This window comes from Heterodontus francisci, chromosome 42, assembly GCF_036365525.1.
Source record: "Heterodontus francisci isolate sHetFra1 chromosome 42, sHetFra1.hap1, whole genome shotgun sequence".
NCBI classification, from domain to species: Eukaryota; Metazoa; Chordata; class Chondrichthyes; order Heterodontiformes; family Heterodontidae; genus Heterodontus; species Heterodontus francisci.
Genome location: NC_090412.1, coordinates 29,003,260 through 29,025,166, shown reverse-complemented (window position 1 = coordinate 29,025,166; position 21,907 = coordinate 29,003,260). Strand labels below are relative to the sequence as shown.

The following is a 21,907-nucleotide window of genomic DNA, read 5'->3' as shown; positions in this document are numbered from 1 at the left end:
TATGAAGACACAGAGGTTATGCTGCAGCTGTACAAAACCCTGGTTAGACCCCACTTGGAGTACTGTGAGCAGTTTTGGGCACCACACCTTAGGAAGGATATATTGGCTTTAGAGGGAGTGCAACGTAGGTTTACAAGAATAATACCTGGACTACAGGGGTTCAGTTACAAGGAGAGATTACACAAATCAGGCCCGTTTTCACTAGAATTTAGAAGGTTAAGGGGTGATCTGTTTGAAGTCTTCAAGATATTAACAGGAAAAGACAGGCTAGATAAAGATAAACTATTTCCACTGGTTGGAGATTCTAAAACAAGGGGGCATAGTCTAAAAATTAGGACCAGACCGTTCAGGAGAGATGTTAGGAAGCACTTCTTTACGCAAAGGGTGGTAGAGGTTTGGAACTCTCTCCCACAAACAGCAGTTGAAGCTCGAACAGTTGTTAACTTTAAATCTGAGATAGATTTTTGTTAAGCAAAGATATTAAGGGATATGGGCCAAAGGCAAGTATATGGAGTTAGGCCGCGGATCAGCCATGATCTCATTGAATGGCGGGACAGGCTCGAGGGGCTGAATGGCCTACTCCTGTTCCTAGCTTCCTATGTTCCAGTGGTGTACGAGAACACCAAGGTCTCATTGCATATTCCCCTCTCTCAGTTTATAGCCATTCAGATAATCTGCCTTCCTGTTTTTGCTACCAAATTGGATAACCTCAGATTTATTCACATTATACTGCATCTGCCATGCATTTGCCCACTCACTCAACTTGTCCAAATCACCCTGAAGCCTCTTTGCATCCTCCTCACAACTCACCCTTCCACCCAGTTTTGTGTCATCTGCAAATTTGGAGATATTACTTTTAGTTCCCTCATCTAAATTGTTAATGTATATTGTGAATTGCTGGGGTCCTAGTACCGATCCCTGCGGTACCCCACTAGTCACTGCCTGCCATTCAGAAAAAAACCTATTCATTCCTACTCTTTGTTTCCTGTCCGCCAACCAATTTTCTATCTGTCGCAATATACTACCTCCAATCCCATGCTCCTTAATTTTACACACTAATCTCTTATGTGGGACTTTGTCGAAAGCCTTCTGAAAGTCCAAATAAACCACATCTACTGGCTCCCCTTCATCTACTCTACTAGTTACAGCCTCGAAGAATTCTAGTAGATTTTTCAAGCATGATTTCCCTTTCGTAAATCCATGCTGAATCTGTCCAATTCTACCACTGTTCTCCAAGTGCTCTGCTATAAAATCTTTAATAATGGACTCGAGAATTTTCCCCACTACTGACATCAGGCTGACTGGTCTATAATTTCCTGTTTTCTCTCTACTTCCCTTTTTAAATAGTGGGGTTACATTAGCTATCTTCCAATCTGGAGGAACTGTTCCAGAGTCTATAGAATCTTGGAAGATGACCACCAATACATCCACTATTTCTAGAGTCACTTCCTTAAGTACTCTGGAATGCAGACCATCAGGCCCTGGGGATTTATCGGCCTTCAGTCCCATCAATTTCCCCAAAACCATTTCTCTACTAATACTGATTTCCTTCACTTCCTCCCTCTCACTAAACACTGTGTTCCCCAACATTTCTGGTGTGATATTTATGTCCTCCTTTGTGAAGACAGAACCAAAGTATGCATTTAGTTGGTCAGCCATTTCTTTGTTCCTCATAATAAATTCCCGTTTCTGACTGTAAGGGACCTACATTTGTCTTCAATCTTTTTCTCTTCACATACCGATAGAAACTTTTACAGTCAGTTTTTATGTTCCCCGCAAGCTTACTCTCGTACTCTATTTTCCCCTTCTTAATCAGTCCCTTGGTCTTCTTTTGCTGAATTCTAAACTGCTCCCAATCCTCAGGTCTGTTGTTTTTTCTGGCGAATTTGATGCCTCTTCCTTGGATCTAATGCTATCTCTAATTTCCCTTGTAAGCCATGGTTTGGCTACCTGTCCCGTTTTACTTTTGCGCCAGACAGGAGTAAACAATTGTTGCAGTTCATCCATGCGCTCTTTGAATGTTTGCCATTGCCTATCACCGTCATCCCTTTAAGTAACGTTTCCCAATCCATCATAGACAACTCTTGCCTCATAACTTCGTAGTTTCCTTTATTAAGATTCAGGACCCTAGTCACAGAATCAACTACGTCACTCTCCATCTTGATGAAGAATTCTATCATATTATGTTATTTGTGATCTTCATTTTTCAAGCCTGCATTTAGCTCTGTGATCCCCTCCTGATCTGCTTTGGGTTCTGTGTCGAAGCTTCATTCGTTATCCCTGCAACCCTTGAGAAAGAGAAAGAATGTGGGCAGCTTTGGGCTGATAGCTCAAATTCAACAAGTGAAGGTATTTTAATGAGCAGTAGAGCACATGGAAAGAAGAGAAACAGAACCCCAAACATACTGATTGGCTCAAATATCTCCAGCAAAACCACCCTCGGACAGAAAATAAATCACCAATCATTAGGAAGCTGCCCGAGTGACCGCCCTGTCCCCCGAGTGACTGCCCTGTCCCCCGAGTGACCGCCCTGCCCCCCGAGTGACCGCCCTGCCCCCCGAGTGACCGCCCTGCCCCCCGAGTGACCGCCCTGCCCTCCGAGTGACCGCCCTGCCCCCCGAGTGACCGCCCTGCCCTCCGAGTGACCGCCCTGCCCTCCGAGTGACCGCCCTGCCCTCCGAGTGACCGCCCTGCCCCCCGAGTGACCGCGCTGTCCCCCGAGTGACCGCGCTGTCCCCCGAGTGACCGCCCTGCCCCCCGAGTGACCGCCCTGCCCCCCGAGTGACCGCCCTGCCCCCCGAGTGACCGCCCTGCCCCCCGAGTGACCCCCGTGCCCCCGAGTGACCCCCCTGCCCTCCCCGAGTGATCCCCCACCCCCCTGAGTGAGTGCCCTACCTCTTAGTGAGTGCCCTGCCCCCTTGAGTGTGCCTTGCCCCCGAGTGACTGCCCTGCCCTCGACTGTCCGTCCTGCCCCCTGAGTGACCGTCTTGCTCCCCGAATGATCGCTCTGCCCCTTGAATGACTGCCCTGGCTCTGAGTGACAACCCTGTCCCCTGAGTGACCGCTCTGTCCCGACTGACCACGCTGCCCCTGGGTGGGCTGTCCAGCCCCAGGTGTAGGCACTGCCCCAGAGTGACGACCTCGGCCCAATAATCTCTTAAAGTGGAACTGGTCAGCTTGTGACTGTGCTGCAGCAGCTTGGTGACACCTGAGATCAAAGGCCCTTTCTGAAACCTGAGTCTGCTGGAAGGAGTAAAATTTGCATGTTTCTCGAGTTTCTCTCCAATTGCCCCTCATTTCCATCCTGAGCTCATCTTGTTCATTGGATCTATCTCCTGTTTCCTTGACCCTACTCCCACTAAACTACTGATCTCTTTTCCTTTCGAAAGTCCTTGATTGCGTTAGCCCCTCTGGTGTCCCCCAAGAATCTAACCTTGGCCCCCTCCAATTTCTCATTGTTTTTATCCCTGTGGAGACCACCAACAAACAAAAAGAGTTGAATCCACCAATTGACCCCAATTTAAGAAACCAAACCAAACAGACAAGATTTCACTTTTATAAATTTTACTTCAACATTCAAACCAAAACCAACATAAATTAAACATGAAGCAACAGACAGATCACGGTCACTATATATATTACAAATTACACATTAACTATCAGATACAACAGAGATGGGTCTCATGGTTTCACTGGGCAGTCCACCCAGCATATATGGCAACAATTACAGTCACACATTTCTTCTGAAGTTCCTCAGGTAGATTTTCAGCTCCTTTCTTCAAAAATTTAGCAGCTTCCGACAGCCGTTCCCTCTCAGTCCGAACTCCACGGCTGAGGTCTTCACCTTAAGGCGCACTTCTCCTCAGCTCTACTCACGACAGTCTTGATGGCGTGGATTTATCAGTCTTCCCTTTATCCGAGTCCTTCAGTGAGAACCTGTGCACTGTATGCCCGAGTCTGGTTAGTCAGCTATTTTAAGTGACAGAAACAATGCCTGGCTTCAGTCTCCACTTCTTCTGCTTCCAGGTGCTCCACTCCTACCTGATCTGCCTGGTCTGTGGAGGCATTCGATAAGGTGCCACACAAAAGGTTTATATGCAAGATAAGGGCTCATGGAGTTGGGGGTAATATATTAGCATGGATAAAGAATTAGTTAATGGACAGGGAGCAGAGAGTAGGGATAAACGGGGCATTTTCAAGTTGGCAAGCTGTAATTAGTGGAGTGCCGCAAGGATTAGTGCTGAGCCTCAGCTATTTAATATCTATATTAATGACTTAAGCAAAGAGACTCGAGACTAATGTATCTAAGTTTGCTGATGATACAAAGCTAGGTGGAAATTCAAGTTGCAAGGAGGGTGCAAAGAGATGCAGACAGGTTAAGTGAGTGGGCAACAGGGTGGCAGGTGGAGTGTAATGTGACGTTATTCACTTTGGTAGAAAGAATAGAAAAGCAGAATTTTTTTTGAAGGCTGCATTTGCTGACAGTGCAACCACTAGGTGGCGCAGGACTAGCACATGTATAAATGCAGTCTCTTCCACTGAAACGTCACTGTCGGCGACGTGCAGGCAGCTGCTCAATTTATCACAAAAAACAAATTCAACCCGAAAATCCCCTCAATGGTTGCCATCACCGCCCCCATCCCACCCCCAATAGTTCCCCACTCCCTCCTGCCATCGCGCTTCTCTTCACTGCAACCGTCTTCTCGCTGCTCGCTCCCAGCTGCATTCCCTTAACCACTGGCTCCGGCCTTGCTGCTCCCCCCTACCTCCGGCCATGCACTCCCCACTCCCCCTCCCAGCACCCTCCGGCCACTTGCTCCCCGCTTCCCACCCCCCACCCCATCCCGCCGGCTGCTCGTCCACTCTTCCCCCACAACCCACTCCGGCTGCTCACTCCCTGCTTTCACCACCCCCCACCCTCCAGCCACTAGCTCCCCGCTTCTCCGCCCCCCCCCGCTCTGGCCACTCTCCACCCGCTTCCCCCACACCCCCCTCTGGCCGCTAGCTCCCCGCTTCCCCCTCCTGCCTCCGGCTGCTTGCTGCAGGCCACGCCACTTCCCTCCTCTTGACCACTCACTCCCACGTCGCCCCGTCACCCCTCGCGGCCTACTTTGCTTCTTCGGGCAGCGCGGTGGGGAATGATCGGCTGAAGGGAGGGGGGGAACAGTGGTGAGGTCTGGACTGAGCGGCTGAGGGGGGGAAGCAGCTGGTGGTGGGGGGGGGTGGGGACATGGCAAGGGTGGGAGTGAGTTGCTGAGGGAAGGCAGCGGCATGGCAGGGAGTGAATGGTCGAGCGGAGTGAAGCGGTGATTGAAGCAGGGATGATGGGAGGGAGTGGGGTATTGTCCGGGTGAATGGATACGGCGATTGAGGGGTGAAGATGTCATTGCATGGTGACGTTATGCGCCCGCATCCGTGCATTCGTACTGGCACTGATAATGTCCGCGATCACTGTGCATTGTTAGGAGTCACTTTGTTTTTTAAAAGGTGTGAAACATGAAAATGTTGATGTTCAAAGAGACTTGGATGTTCTTGCACAAGGAACACAGAAAGTTAGCATCCAGGAGCAGCAAGCAATTAGGAAGGCAAATAGCAAAGGGATTGGAGTACAAGAATAAGGAAGTCGTGCTACAGTTATACAGGGCTTTGGTGAGACCACACCTGATATGCTGTGTGCTGTTCTGATCTTCATATCCAAGAAAGGATAGAAAATAGAAGCAGGTGTAGGCCATTCGGCCCTTCGAGCCTGCTCTGCCATTCATTATGATCATGCCTGATCATCCAACTAAGTAACCTGTTCCCGCTTTCGCCCCATATCCTTTGATCCCTTTAGACCCAAGAGCTATATCTAACTCCTTCTTGAAAACATACAATCTTTTGGCCTCAACTGCTTTCTGTGGTAGTGAATTTCACAGGCTCACCACTGTCTGGGTGGAGAAATTTCTCCTAATCTCAATCCTGAAAGGTTTACTCCGGATCCTTAGACTATGACGCCTGATTCTGGACTCCCCCACCATTGGGAACATCCTTCCTGCATCTACCCTGTCAAGTCCTGTTAGAATTTTATAGGTTTCTATGAGATCCCCCCTCACTCTTCTGAACTCCAGCGATTATAATCGTAACCAACTCAATCTCTCCTCATACATCAGTCCCACCATCCCAGGAATCATACTGGTAAACCTTCGCTGCACTCCCTCTATAGCAAGAACATCCTTCCTCAGATAAGGAGACCAAAACTGCACACAATATTCCAGGTGTAGCCTCACCGAGGCCCTGTATAATTTCAGCAAGACATCCCTGCTCCTGTACTCAAATCCTCTTGTTATGAAGGCCAACATACCATTTGCCTTTTTTTCTGTCTGTTGGACCTGCATGCTTACCTTCAGCGACTGATGTACGAGAACAGCCAGGCCTCGCTGCATATTCCCCTCTCTCAGTTTATAGCCGTTCAGATAATCTGCCTTCCTGTTTTTGCCACCAAAGTGGAAAACCTCACATTTATCCACATTATACTGCATCTGCTATGCATTTGCCCACTCACTCAACTTTTCCAAATCACCCTAAAGCCTCTCTGCATCCTTATCACAACTCACCCTTCCACCTAGTTTTGTGTCATCTGCAAATTTGGAGATATTACATTTAGTTGCCTCATCTAAATCATTAATATATATTGTGAATAGCTGGGGTCCTAGCACCGATCCCTGCGGTACCCCACTAGTCACTGCCTGCCATTCGGAAAAAGCCCCGTTTATTCCTACTCATTGTTTCCTGTCTGCCAACCAATTTTCTATCCGTCACAATACACTACCACCAATCCCATGCGCTTTAATTTTCCACGCTAATCTCTTATGTGGGACTTTGTCGAAAGCCTTCTGAAAGTCCAAATAAACCACATCCACTGGCTCCCCCTCATCAACTCTACGAGTTACATCCTCAAAGAATTCTAGTAGATTTGTCAAGCATGTTTTCCCTTTCGTAAATCCATATTGACTCTGTCCGATTCTACCACTGTTCTCCAAGTGCTCTGCTATAAAATCTTTGATAATGGACTCTAGAATTTTCCCCACTACCGACGTCAGGCTGACTGGTCTATAATTCCCTGCTTTCTCTCTACCTCCCTTTTTAAATAGTGGGGTTACATTAGCTACCCTCCAATCTGTAGGAACTGTTCCAGAGTCTATAGAATCTTGGAAGATGATCACCAATGCATCCAATATTTCTTGGGCCACTTCCTTAAGTACTCTGGGATGCAGACCATCAGACCCTGGGGATTTATTGGCCTTCAATTCCATCAATTTCCCCAACACCATTTCTCTACTAATACTGACTTTCTTCAGTTCCTCTCTCTCACTGAACCCTGAATTCCCCAGTGTTTCTGGTATGATATTTGTGTCTTCCTTTGTGAAGACAGAACCAAAGTATGCATTTAGTTGGTCATCCATTTCTTTGTTCCCCATAATAAATTCCCCTATTTCTGACTGTAAGGGACCTACATTCATAGAACATAGAACAGTATAGCACAGTACAGGCCCTTCGGCCCTCGATATTGTGCCGAACCTTTAACCTACTCTAAGATCAAACTAACTACCTACCCTTCATTCTATCTTCACCAATCTTTTTCTCTTCACATACCGATAGAAACTTTTACAGTCAGTTTTTCTGTTCCCTGCAAGCTTGCTCTCAGACTCTATTTTCTCCTTCTTAATCAATCCCTTGGTCCTCCTTTGCTGAATTCTAAACTGCTCCCAATCCGGTCTGTTTTTTCTGGCAAATTTATATGCCTCTTCCTTGGATCTAATGCTGTCTTTAATTTCCCTTGTAAGGCATGGTTTGGCTACCTTTCCCGTGCATTGGAGGCAGTACAGCAGTGGTTCACTAGATTGTCCTATGATGAGAGGCTGGGTAAATTGGGCCTGTATTCCTCTGGAGTTTAGAAGAATGAGAGGTGATCTCATTGAAACATACAAGATTCTGAAGCGGCTCGACAGGGTAGACACTGAGAGATTGTTCCCCTGCTGGGGAATCTAGAACATGGGGGCACAGTCTCAGGATAAGGGGTCGATCATTTAGGACTGAGATGAGGAGAAATTTCTTCACTTGGAAGCTTGTGAATCTTTGGAAATCTCTACCCCAGAGGGTTGTGGATGCTTCATCGTTGAATATATTTAAAGCTGAGATAGAGTTTTGGAATATGAAGAACGGGCAGGACAGTGGAGTTGAGGCAGAATATCATCCATATTGAATGGCAGAGCAAGGTCAAGGGACCATATTGTCTACTCCTGCTCCTATTTATTTGGTTTGTATGTTCTTAAGTGAGGCAAAATGTAAAGTAAAATAAAATAGATATTGAAGGTGAATTTATAAAAGCAAAATTGGGAAATAACAAAATATTGTGAATAAATGTGAATAAAAAGAGTATTCCCTTGTAGGAAAGTTTACCCCTGACTAGTTCTGATTCCTTCTACTTTTTGTTGTAACTTCTGAAAAACATTTTCTTCAAGTACCGTTAGCTGAAACTTCAGGCAATCTGACCAATGTCTCACTGAACGTCAAATCTGGACTTTTACATCTGATAACATTTCCATCCAAGATTCTACACTTTTTCAAGTCTGATTACTCTAGGTCAAGTCGGCATAAGGAGGGAGGAAGTGTTGGGTATTCTAAAAGGCATTAAGGTGGACAAGTCCCCAGGTCCGGATGGGATCTATCCCAGGTTACTGTGGGAAGCGAGAGAGGAAATAGCTGGGGCCTTAACAGATATCTTTGCAGCATCCTTAAACACGGGTGAGGTCCCGGAGGACTGGAGAATGTTGTCCCCTTGTTTAAGAAGGGTAGCAGGGAAAATCCAGGGAATTATAGACTGGTGAGCCTGACGTCAGTGGTAGGGAAGCTGCTGGAGAAGATACTGAGGGATAGGATCTATTCCCATTTGGAAGAAAATGGGCTTATCAGTGATAGGCAACATAGTTTTGTGCAGGGAAGGTCATGTCTTACCAACTTAATAGAATTCTTTGAGGAAGTGACAAAGTTGATTGATGAGGGAAGGGCTATAGATGTCATATACATGGACTTCAGTAAGGCGTTTGATAAGGTTCCCCATGGTAGGCTGATGGAGAAAGTGAAGTCGCATGGGATCCAGGGTGTACTAGCTAGATGGATAAAGAACTGGCTGGGCAACAGGAGACAGAGAGTAGCAGTGGAAGGGAGTTTCTCAAAATGGAGACTTGTGACCAGTGGTGTTCCACAGGGATCCGTGCTGGGACCACTGTTGTTTGTGATATACATAAATGATTTGGAGGAAAGTATAGGTGGTCTGATTAGCAAGTTTGCAGACGACACTAAGATTGGTGGAGTAGCAGATAGTGAAGGCGACTGTCAGAGAATACAGCAGAATATAGATAGATTGGAGAGTTGGGCAGAGAAATGGCAGATGGAGTTCGATCAGGGCAAATGCGAGGTGATGCATTTTGGAAGATCCAATTCAAGAGTGAACTATACAGTAAATGGAAAAGTCCTGGGGAAAATTGATGTCCAGAGAGATTTGGGTGTTCAGGTCCATTGTTCCCTGAAGGTGGCAACGCAGGTCAATAGAGTGGTCAAGAAGGCATACGGCATGCTTTCCTTCATCGGACGGGGTATTGAGTACAGGAGTTGGCAGGTCATGTTACAATTGTATAGGACTTTGGTTCGGCCACATTTGGAATACTGCGTGCAGTTCTGGTCGCCACATTACCAAAAGGATGTGGATGCTTTGGAGAGGGTGCAGAGGAGGTTCACCAGGATGTTGCCTGGTATGGAGGGCGCTAGCTATGAAGAGAGGTTGAGTAGATTAGGATTATTTTCATTAGAAAGACGGAGGTTGAGGGGGGACCTGATTGAGGTGTACAAAATCATGAGAGGTATAGACAGGGTGGATAGCAAGAAGCTTTTTCCCAGAGTGGGGGATTCAAATACTAGGGGTCACGAGTTCAAAGTGAGAGGGGAAAAGTTTAGGGGGGATATGCGTGGAAATTTCTTTACGCAGAGGGTGGTGGGTGCCTGGAACGCGTTGCCAGCGGAGGTGGTAGACGCGGGCACGATAGCGTCTTTTAAGATGTATCTAGACAGATACATGAATGGGCAGGAAGCAAAGAGATACAGACCCTTAGAAAATAGGCGACATGTTTAGATAGAGGATCTGGATCGGCGCAGGCTTGGAGGGCCGAAGGGCCTGTTCCTGTGCTGTAATTTTCTTTGTTCTTTGTTCTTTGTTCTTTGGACAAGCTTTGTATTTTTTGATTCACTCATTCAGGGGTTGTGGGTGTTGCTGGCCAGGCCAGCATTTATTTCCCATCCCGAATTGCCCTTGAGAAGGTGGTGGTGAGCTGCCTTCTTGAACCGCTGCAGTCCATGTGGGGTAGGTACACCCACAGTGCTGTTAGGAAGGGAGTTCCAGGACTTTGACCCAGCGACAGTGAAGGAACGGCAATATAGTTCCAAATCAGGATGGTGTGTGGCTTGGAGGGGAACTTGCCAGTGGTGCTGTTCCCATGCACCTGCTGCCCTTGTTCTTCTAGGTGGTAGAGGGAGTGGGTTGGAAGGTGCTGTCTAAGGAGCCTTGGTGAGTTGTTGCAGTGCATCTTGTGGATGGTACACACTGCTGCCACTATGCCGCAGTGGCCGAAGGAGTGAATGTTGAAGCTGGTGGATGGGTATTAATCAAGTGGGCTGCTTTGTCCTAGACGGTGTTGAGCTTCTTCCGTGTTGTTAAAACTGCACTCATCCAGGCAAGTGGAGACTGTTTGATCACTCTCCTGACTTGTGCCTTCTAAATAGTGGAAAGGTTTTGGGGAGTCAGGCAGTGCGTTATTCAGCGCAGAATTCCCAACCTCTGACTTGCTCTTGTAGCCACAGTATTTCTTTGCTGGTCCAGTTAGATTTAGAGTCATAGAGTTATACAGCAGAGAAACAGGCCCTTCGGCCCATCATGTCTATGCCAGCCATCAAGCACCTATCTATTCTAATCCCATTTTCCAGCACTTGGCCCGTAGCCTTGTATGCTATGGCGTTTCAAGTGCTCATCTAAATATTTCTTAAATGTTGTGAGGGTTCCTGCCTCTACCACCCCTTCAGCCAGTGTGTTCCAGATTCCACCCACCCTCTGGGTGAAAAAATATTTCCTCAAATCCCCTCCAAACCTCCTGCCCCTTACCTTAAATCTATGCCCCCTGGTTATTGACCCCTCCGCAAAGGGAAAAAGTTTCTTCCTATCTACCATATCTATGCCCCTCATAATTTTGTATACTTCTATCCCCTAAGCCTTCTCTGCTCGAAGGAAAACAATCCAAGCCTATCCAGTCTCTCTTCATAGCTGAAATGCTCCAGCCCAGGCAACATCCTGGTGAATCGCCTCTGCACCCTCTCCAGTGCAATCACATCCTTCCTATAGTGTGGCGACCAGAACTGTACACAGTACTTCAGCTGTGGCCTAACTAACGTTTTATACAGCTCCATCATAACCTCCCTGCTCTTATATTCTATTCCTCGGCTAATAAAGGCAAGTATCCCATATGCCTTCCTAATCACCTTATCTACCTGTGTTGTTGTCTTCAGTGATCTATGGACTAGTACATCAAGGTCCCTCTGACCCTCTGTACTTCCTATGGTTCTACCACCCATTGTATGTTCCCTTGCCTTGTTAGTCCTCCCAAAATGCATCATCTCACACTTCTCAGGATTAAATTCCATTTGCCACTGCTCTGTCCATCTTAACAGCCCATCTAGATCATCCTGTAATCTAAGGCTTTCCTCCTCACTATTTTCGACACCACCAATTTTTGTGTCATTTGCAAACTTACTGATCATACCTCCTATATTCACGTCTAAATCATTAATGTACAGTACAAACAACAAGGGTCCCAGCACTGATCCCTGTGGTACACCACTGGTCACAGGCTTCCAATTGCAAAAACAACCCTCGACCATTACCCTCTGCCTCCTGCCACTAAGCCAATTTTGGATCCAATTTGCCAAATTGCCCTGGGCTCTTACTTTCTTAACCAATTTCCCATGCGGGACCTTATCAAAAGTCTTACTGAAGTCCATGTATATTACATCAACTGCTTTACCCTCATCTACACATCTAGTCACTTCCTCGAAAAATTCAATCAAGTTTGTTAGACTGGTCATTGGTGATGCCGCCCCCGCCCAGGATGTTGGTAGTGGGGGATTCAGTGATGGAAATGCTGTTGAATGTCAGGGGGAGATGATTAGATTCTCTCTTGTTGGAGATGGTCATTGCCTGGCACTTGTGTGGTACGAATGTTACTTGCCACTCATCAGTCCAAGCCTGAATGTTGTCCAGGTCTTGCTGCATGCAGGCACAGACTCTTCAGTATCTGAGGAGTTGCAAGTGGAATTACAAACTCTGGAATCATCAGCGTACATCCCCACTTCTTTCCTTTTGATGGAGGGAAAGTCATTGATGAAGCAGCTGACGATGGTTGGGCCGAGGACACTACCATGAGAAACTCCTGCAGTGATGTTCTGGGGCTGAGATGATTGATCTCCAACGACCACAAACATCTTCCTTTGTGCTAGGTATGACTCCAACCAGTGGAGAGTTTTCCCCTGTTTCCCATTGACTCCAGTTTTGCTAGGGCTCCTTGATGCCATACTCGGTCAAATGATGCCTTGATGTCACTCTCACCTCATCTCTGGAATTCAGCTCCTCTGTCCATTTTTGGACCAAGTTTGTCATGAGGTCCTGAACTGAGTGGTCCTGGCAGAACCCAAATTGAGCATCGGTGAGCAGGTAATTGTTGAGTGATGTGCTGCTTGATAGCACTGTCAACGACACCTACCACCCCTTTACTGATGATTGAGAGTAGACTGATGGGGCAGTAATTGGCTGGATTGGATCTGTCCTGCTTTTTGTGGAAAGGACATACCTGGGCAATTTGCCAGGTAGTTTACAAGATGTGACTGGAGCTCCTTGTTTAATTTTGCAGCATAAAAGAAAGTTGTAATTGTTCTTATCTTTCTTATCGAATTATTTTTAAGATCAGCGAGGTTCAGTCAAGGTCAGCATTGAATGAACCATCAGCAAAATATTTATAGAGGAATGACCCTATAAAAGTGAGTGGCAACAGCATTTCAAGTAGCTTTCAAGTGCAGACTCGACTTTGGGAGAGGTACTGGAGAGTTAACAGTGCATTTGGAAACTTACCTCAGCACAAGTCTGTTCATGAAAGAAGGGAAGAGGGAGATAAAAGCAAATGTGTTCAGACTATAAAAGATGACAATAAATAGGACTGCATTTTACAAACCGACCTGTCTGTGTGCTTTCCTCTCCATGTTCTTTAGTTGTTCAGTTATGCTTATGGTGCGATTGTGTCACTGTTGCTCATACTTCCTTTCACTTGTCCTATCAGGTAGCACGAGTCTTCAGTTTGCACCAAGACTGCATTCTTCACCCTCTCATACTCCAGGTAGCCTTCACTCCTTGCACTCTTCAAGCACATCATCAGGGACTTTGGTGCGAGGTACTTGTAAGCTACTAAAGTTCACAATTTCTAACCTAGGGAGAGGAAGTGGATGTTGTGGCATTGGAGAAGCACTGGACTGGTACATTAGAGTAGGCAGGTGTTGTAGGCAGAGGAGGTGGGTGATGGAGTGTGTGGCTGCTGGAACCGGGAGGGTGATGAGGTGGTAAGGTGTTGGAGGGGGGAGGGTTCTGGAGGGGGGAGGGTTCTGGAGAGGGGAGGGTTCTGGAGAGGGGAGGGTTCTGGAGGGGGGAGGGTTCTGCAGGGGGGAGGGTTCTGGAGGGGGGAGGGTTCTGGGGGCGGAGGGTTCTGGAGAGGGGAGGGTTCTGGAGGGGGGAGGGTTCTGGAGGGGGGAGGGTTCTGGAGAGGGGAGGGTTCTGGGGGGGGGAGGGTTCTGGAGAGGGGAGGGTTCTGCAAGGGGGAGGGTGCTGGGACGGGTGGGTGATGAAGCGCGGCATGTTTGGAGTAATCAGGTGATGTTGACAAGCTTAATTGTTGTAAATAGGTAATGTTAAAGGGTAAAGGGAGTGAGTTTGGGAGTGGGATTGGATTGGGTGGGATATTAAAGGGTAGGAAGAATGGGATTAAACTGAGTGGGATATTAAAGGATATGGGGAGTGAGCAGGGGTGTGGGGTTAGACTCGGTGGGATATTAAGGGGTATAGAGAGTGAGCAGAAGAGTGGGATTAGATTGAGTGGGATATTGAGGGGTATAGGGAGTGAACAGGAGAGTGGGATTAGATTGAGTGGGATATTGAGGGGTATAGGGAGTGAACAGGAGAGTGGGATTAGACTGGGTGGAATATTGAAGGTACAGGGTGGGGTAGATGATGTTGATGGAGGTGAGAGGGAGTTCAGGATTAGACGAGGGTTGGTGGAGAAAAGCAGTGACAAGATGGTGTTTTGGCCAAACGGTCTGTTGCTATGCTGGAACTTTCTATGATTCCTCCTTTGACATAGCTGTAATTTTGTTGCAGGTTCACTGGAATTAAGTCGGAGCCTCGCATCCCAGAAACCTGTGGTACCACAGATTCCATCTCCACAGCAACGGATTACCTCACCGCAGCAGCAGAGATCATCGCCTGCCTCGTTCAACTCTCCCAAACTACCTGAGTGAGACGCTTGGTCTGAGGGGTTCAGACCCGACAGGGTGAAGGGAGGCAGCTGGTGCTCACTGGGAATGTAGAGCTGCCTCCAGTGAGATGTGACATTGATGTTCTACACATGGACAAATATAAATTGGTGATAAAATTTTACAGATTATCAAACCCTCAGTACTGTTCGATTTATTTATCCTCTGATTTGGTGTTTTAATTTGTTCATCACTGTGCTCAGCTCATTTCAGGCCCTCCAATGCTGAGAGGCATCAACCTCCCACCTTACAGTGTGGGAGATTCTGGATAGCAGCCATTCCAGTTCCTCCAGGAAATGGGGTTCAGTGTTGCGGGAGGGTGGGGGGGTCAACATTTATATCAAATCGTGAAAGCTGCGAATACTGGTTAGTATGTCGGTGCCCCATGACAGTGCTGAAGTGGACACAATATTCAATATCCTTTGTAAAGATCTAATCGATGTGTTAAATGTCATTCTGGATCAGTTCCATTAGTCACAAACCGTGTCAATCCGATCAGTTCTGTCACTTTCAAGCCCGTCTCTGGCAACCAAATCTGTATTGGGTTAAATCCCATTGGAATGAAGGTCTGAGGGTTGGGTACTGAGAATGGATGATGGGGAGTGCGGGATTGTGCGCTGAGGCTATCGGGCTATAGGCTTCAGCATTTTTCCTATTAATTTCCTCCTCTGCCCCCCCCCAACCCCAAACATGACTTGTTGGGAGGCAAGTTTAAAGGTGCCAGTATATCACTCAAATATCCCACCCATGTGCAATCTTAGACAATGAATATTGAGTGAGAGTCTTTGTGCAGGACATCACAGCCTGAACTGATTCTCACCCAATGCCCATACATGCACTGAGCAGGAGTCGCTGGATAGTAGATTCTTTCAATAGGACAGGAGTGGGCCATTCAGCCCCTTGAGCCTGTTCTGTTAGATCTTGGATAATATGTTGCATGCATTTGTTTCACATTCCTTGTTGCCTTTAACTAACTTTATATTTTTATAAATCTTAGTCTTGAAAATTTCAATTGTCCCCCAGCATCCACAGCTTTCTGAGGAGAGAGTTCCAGATTTCCACTACCTTTGGTGTGAAAAGGTGCTTCCTGATTTCACTGCTGAACTGCCTGACTCTAATTTTAAGTTTATGTCCCCTTGTTCCCCACCCAAGGAAATAGTTTCTCGTATTGAGGTGGCACAGTAAATAGTGTAGGTGGGAGCAGAAAGTCTTGCTGCGAGCGGGCATGGACTGCTTCAGTGTCAGAGGAATCTTGAATGGTGCTGAACATTGTGCAATCATCAGCAAACATCTCCACTTCTGACCTTATAATGGAGGGAAGGTCATTGATGAAGCAGCTGAAGATGGTTGGGCCTGGAACAATACCCTGAGGAAATACTGCAGTGATGTCCTGGGGCTGAGATGCTTGACCTCCAACAACCACAACCATCTTCCTGTCAACAGCTGCTCATGAGATTCCCTGAGGTCCAACTGGATTTAAGGAAAAAATAAACTTACAGTCTGCATCCCACAGGAACCTCCAGGTAGCACTCTGGGTTTTGTTATCTTAGTCCAAAATAAGGTCAAAGGAAATAGTTTCTCTCTGTCTACCCCATCAAATCCTTCAACAATCATAGAACGTTTAAGGCACTGAAAGAGACCACTTGGCCCATCATCTTAAACACCTTGATTAGTACACCTCGTAACCTTCTGTACTCAACGGAATACAAGCCTAGTCTATGCAAACTGTCCTCATAATTTAACCCTTTCAACCCCGGTATCATACTGGTTAATCTGTGCTGCAGCCACTCTATGGACAATATATCCTTCTTGAGGTGAGGTACCCAGAACTGAACATGGTACTTCATTTGCAGTCTAACCAGAGCTCTATGTACCTGCAGCATACTTCCACCCCTTTGTATTCCAGTGCCCTTGAGATGAAGGCCAACATTCCATTAGCCTTTTAAAATGTTAATTGTAGTTGGCTTGAGCAGATAAGTGGCAAGTAACATTTGTGCCACACAGTGCCAGGCAATGAGCATCTTCAACAAGAGAGAATCTAACCACCTCTTCCTAACATTCAATGGAATTACTATCACTGAATCTCCTACTATCAACATCCTGGCAGTTACCATTGACCAGAAACTGTACTGGACCAGTCACATAAATACTGTGGCTACAGTGGCGCAGTGGATAGCACCGTAGCCTCACAGCTCCAGCGACCCGGGTTCGATTCTGGGTACTACCTGTGCGGAGTTTGCAAGTTCTCCCTGTGACCACGTGGGTTTCCTCCGGGTGCCCCGGTTTCCTCCTACATGCCAAAAACTTGTGGGTTGATAGGTAAATTGGCGATTGTAAAAAAAAAAATTGCCCCGAGTGTAGATAGGTGGTAGGAGAATTGAGGGAAGGTGGGGTTGTGAGAGGGAAAAAATGGGATGAATGTAGGATTAGTATAATTGGGTGGTTGATGGGTGGCAGGGATTCATTGGGCCGAAGGGCCTGTTTCAGTGCTGTATCTCTCTATGACTCTAAGAGCAGGTCAAAGACTGGGAATTCTGCAGCGAGTAACTCAACTCTTGACTCTGCAAAGCTGTCCACCATCTACAGGCACAGTGAGGAGTATGATGGAATACTCTCCACTTGCCTGGATGAGTGCAGCTCTAACAACACTTAAGAAGCTAGACACTGTTCAAGACAAAGCAGCCCGCTTCATCAGCACCCCATCCACTCCCTGCACCATTGGTGCACCGTGGCTGCAGTGCGTACCATCTGCAAGATGCACTGCAGCAATTCACCAGGGTCCCTTCGACAGCACCTTCTACACCTGTGACCTCTACCACCTAGGGGAACAAGGGCAGCAGACGCATGGGAACACCACCACGTGCAAGTTACCTTCCAGGTCACACACCATCCTGACTTGGAACTATATCGCCATTCCTTCACTGTCGTTGGGTCAAAATCTTGGAACTCCCTTCCTAACAGCACTGTGGGTGTACCTACCCCACGTAGACTGCAGCGGTTCATAAAGGCAGCTCACCACCACCTTCTCAAGGGCAATTGGGGATGGGCAATAAATGCTGGCCTGGTCAATGTTGTTCACGTCCCATGAACGAATAAAAAAAAGATCAGGCTGGGTCGCTGATGGTGCCTGAGACCAACTCCTGTCATTGAAAGACCCTTCCCCTGGGATCTGGTGCAAGATTCTGTTTTGGCTATAGCAGACAGTGGGTTACACTTCACCAGTGCAGACACTCAGCACAGGAGGAGGCCGCACCATTCTGTCTCTCAAATGGTGCTATTATGTTCCCTGCACTTTCCCAATGCAAGCTGTAATATGCATGTGTTAGATTGAGGGGGCAGGGCGAGGAATTACATCATACTCTCTGAAGGACATAGATTGCATGTATGGGATTCTGATCCAATCTATCTTACTCAAGGTGCCGCTCAACCTGTATGGATGAGGATCTGCTCCACTTGTAACCTCTCTCTAAGTTATGAATGGTGGGAGAAATCTGATACTGTTGAGATGAGTGTCTCGTGTGTACCATGTATCTTCTACTCCCGAGAAACCATGGACTGAATTTTCCTAGCCCTGTGATGACAAGTTCAGAGGCGGGGTGCCGGGAATGTGGGGGGAGCCCCACTGGGACACCTCCCTGCCACCAGAGAACATTCCGGGAATATGCTGGGATCTGTGTCGGCTGCCCGCTCCACTGAGGCAGGGTGCCAATTTACATAGTTAAGTCCCCAATTAAGGGTGATTTTGTGAGGTTGGTGGCAGAGTGTCCCCCCCGCCATGTCGAACAGCTCTCTGAGTGGACTTCGGTTCCATCTAGGAATTGCACCATTGGATGTCTGGACTTCATATGATTATGGTCACATATCCTCGCAACCTCTACAGGATACCAAGTTGCTGACGCATGATTGAGGACTCTGACCTTTTGTCCTACTGTCTAACAGCACTGTGGGTGTACCTACACCACATGAACTGCAGCAGTTCAAGAAGGCAGCTCACCACCATCTTCTCAAGGGCAATTTGTCCTACAATCAAGCTAATTCTGGTCCTGCTTGCCTGTCATACGATGCCTTCATCTTCCCTTGTTTAGAAAGCTTAAAAAATGACGACTGGCAACATCACCAATCATCGGCAATCCCTCTGGCCTTTGGGCACTTGCTGCAACGAACTGAAGCCCAAGGAGAGACTTCCAGTTATGGAGTCATAGAGTCTTACAGCATAGAAACAGGCCCTTCGGCCCAACGCATCCATGCCAACCATAATGCCTTTCTATACTAATCCCACATGCCTGCATTAATTCCATATCCCTCTATGCCTTTGTCATTCAAGTACCTGTCCAGATGCCTCTTAAATGTCGCTACTGTTCCTGCCTCCACCACCTCCTCAGGCAGCTCATTCCAGATACCCACTATTCTTTGTGTGAAAAATTTACCCCTTTGATCCCCTTTAAACCTCCTCCCTCTCACCTTAAATCTATGCCCTCTAGTTTTAGTCACCCCTACCATGGGAAACAGACTCTGGCTATCTGCCCTATCTATGCCTCTCATAATTTTATATACCTCTATCATGTCCCCTCTCAGCCTCCTTCGCTCCAGGGAAAAGAGACCCAGCCTATCCAATCTCTCTTTATAACTCAAGCCCTCCGAACCAGGCAACATCCTTGTGAATCTTTTCTGCACCCTCTCTAGCTTAATCACATCTTTCCTGTAGTGCGGCGACCAGAACTGCACACAGTGCTCCAAATGCAGCCTAACCAACGTTATGTACAACTGTAACATGAACATGATGTCCCAACTCTTGTACTCAATGCCTCGGCCGATGAAGGCCAGCATGCCATATGCCTTCTTCACCACCCTGTCTACCTGTGTTGCCACTTTCAGGGAACTATGTACTTGCACCCCAAGGTCTCTCTGCTCAACAACACTCCCCAGGGCCCTGCAATTCACTGTATATGTCCTGCCCTGGTTTAACTTCCCAAAATACATCACTTCGCACTTGTCTGCTTTAAATTCCATTTGCTAATCCCTTGCCCACTTTCCCAGTTTATCTATATCCTGTTGTAACCTTAGACAACCTTCTTCACTGTTCACTATACCACCAATTTTGGTGTCATCTGCAAACTTACTAATCATGCCCCTAACATTCACATCCAAGTCATTAATATATATGACAAACAACCGAGGGCCCAGCACCGATCCCTGCGGCATAACACTGGTCACTGGCCTCCAATCTGAAAAACAACCCTCCACTACCACCCTCTGCCTCCTATCACCAAGCCAACTTTGTATCCAATTGGCTAGCTCACCCTGGATCCCATGTGTTCGAACATTCTGGACCAGCCTCTATATCTCCTCTTTGTGTCAAGACTCCCAGCCTTTGTGTCCTCCTTTAGATAGACTGACCCAAAAACGTGACATGGATTTTCTACTATCTTCGGTGTATTACTGAATTCATGTATTGTGACAATTCGTAAAGCTCAGTATACTGGAAGTTCTGAGATAGTTGGTCCAGTTGTGTTTACAATGTAAACATTTGTGGTAGACATACGGAGTTCCCATTAGCTGCACTGTAAGGTTATTGTTCCAATGCACTTGATTGGAGAATCATTGTAGGCAGTCAGCCTAGCAATGGTGTGTCGTACCATAGATTACCATTTCTTTAAGTACATGCCCTTCAGTATACGGATGGACAGAATATTTGCACCTAGAATCATTTATTTACGGCACAGGAAAAGGCCATTCAGCCCATTGGGTCCATACCATCTCTCCGCAGAGCCATGCAGTCAGTCCCACTCCCCAGCTCGATCCCCGTAGCCCAGCAAGTCTATTTCTCTCAGGTGTCCATCCAACTTCCTCTTGAAGTCATTGATTGTTTCTGCTTCCACCACTCTCGTGGGCAGTTAGTTCCAGGTCATTTCCTCCCGCTGCATAAAAAAGTGCTTCCTCATAGTCCCACTTGCTCCAGTATCGGTTTTTATTCTGAGCTTACGCTTGCCGCTCTTTTACCGACATATAATCCCAATCATGGCAAATGCCTCAGATTGCGTAATAGCATTGACATGTTGATCCAAATTTACAATGTGAAATGCTTGCACGCTGTTCACATGAGTACACTCTTCATCAATGTCCTCCCGGCAATCTCTCTCTCTGCTCGCCTGCTGTACCAGCTTGGGCCTTTGTTGTGTGTTGGAATACCTTTTGTTGCATTTGCCATCCTGTCTTGCAGACGTTCTCTCTACATGTGATCTGCCACCATTCCTGTGTGCAGTATCTGAGCTTGGCCTTCTGCACTGTCTTGCCTGATGTTCTCACATGCCACAAGCTTTGCACTGGTCCTGGTACACTGGACAACTGCCAATTGGGTGAGTCAGGCCACATTTACCACAAGACTTAGCAGACTTCTGAGCCAAGGTTACTATGCCCATTGTCGTAGCCGCCCCCAACGCTTGTAACTGTTGGTGCTCAGCCATGATGGCTTCAAATTTCCTTCAGTCATTGAGTAGTGCATCTATGGTGTCACTTTCTTTTCTAGCAGGTCTTTTTTGAAAGGCCTCTGGTGGGGTAAATGCGATTACAAGCTCTATAACCCATTCTGACAATTCAGTATCTGTGAAGTCACATTCTTGAGCTTTGCCTCAGCATCTTGTCACAAACTGGTCAATGGACTCATCTTGCCTTTGTTGATAGGTCACAAGCTCAAGCCTATCAACTCAGAAATGTACCTTCACCTTCAGCTTGCTAGGGTCCTTCTGATCCTCAGCTGACAATCCTGATGTATTGATCAGTCGCAGGTCCTCATTGCCCAGTGTGATCTTAATCTTGATGGCTTGTATCTCTGGTTCTCTCTCTTCTTGATCCAGGAAACACAGTCAATTCAGACGCAATGCCTGATGTCTTCTAATCTCTAAATGGGTATCTGAAAGTCATTGTCTTAATGATCCTGTTTTCTATAAATATAGGACTTTTTGCAAGTTTTCTTTTTCACAGGCACACTACTTGTTTCTTGTTTGGACAGATTAGTTTTCCACAGGCTTGCCCCTTTAAGAGTGAGACACCACAGCTGCTTTCTGTTTGCACAGCTTGTTTTTTTCAATTGTGAGACAGCTTTGTTCTCTGCAGCCAATTGTACCTTGCAGTACCGGCAGCTGTCACAACCAGGCTTTCTCACTGTGCTGTGGACCTCCAGTGGTTTTGTTGAGTTCTTCCCTCTCTTTCCAGCTTAGGCCCTGCCTCTGAAGCAAATAAAAATGGAAAACTA

The 21,907-nt window shown here is 46.9% G+C and overlaps 1 protein-coding gene across 6 annotated transcripts in view; it reads left to right on the top strand.

Moving 5' to 3' along the window:
* The window catches only part of tbrg1 (transforming growth factor beta regulator 1), a 134,069-nt gene extending 119,278 nt beyond the window's left edge, over window positions 1-14,791 (top strand). For 4 of the 6 annotated variants that reach the window (XM_068020258.1, XM_068020257.1, XM_068020262.1 and 1 more), the window contains 2 exons: window positions 13,413-13,523; window positions 14,501-14,791. In XM_068020258.1, coding sequence (XP_067876359.1) covers window positions 13,413-13,523; window positions 14,501-14,640 — 251 coding nt within the window. In that variant the 3' untranslated portion in view covers window positions 14,641-14,791. The remainder of the gene's footprint in view (window positions 1-13,412; window positions 13,524-14,500) is intronic. The other 2 variants (XM_068020259.1, XM_068020260.1) reach the window with 2 other exon arrangements.
* Window positions 14,792-21,907: the final 7,116 nt, after the last annotated feature.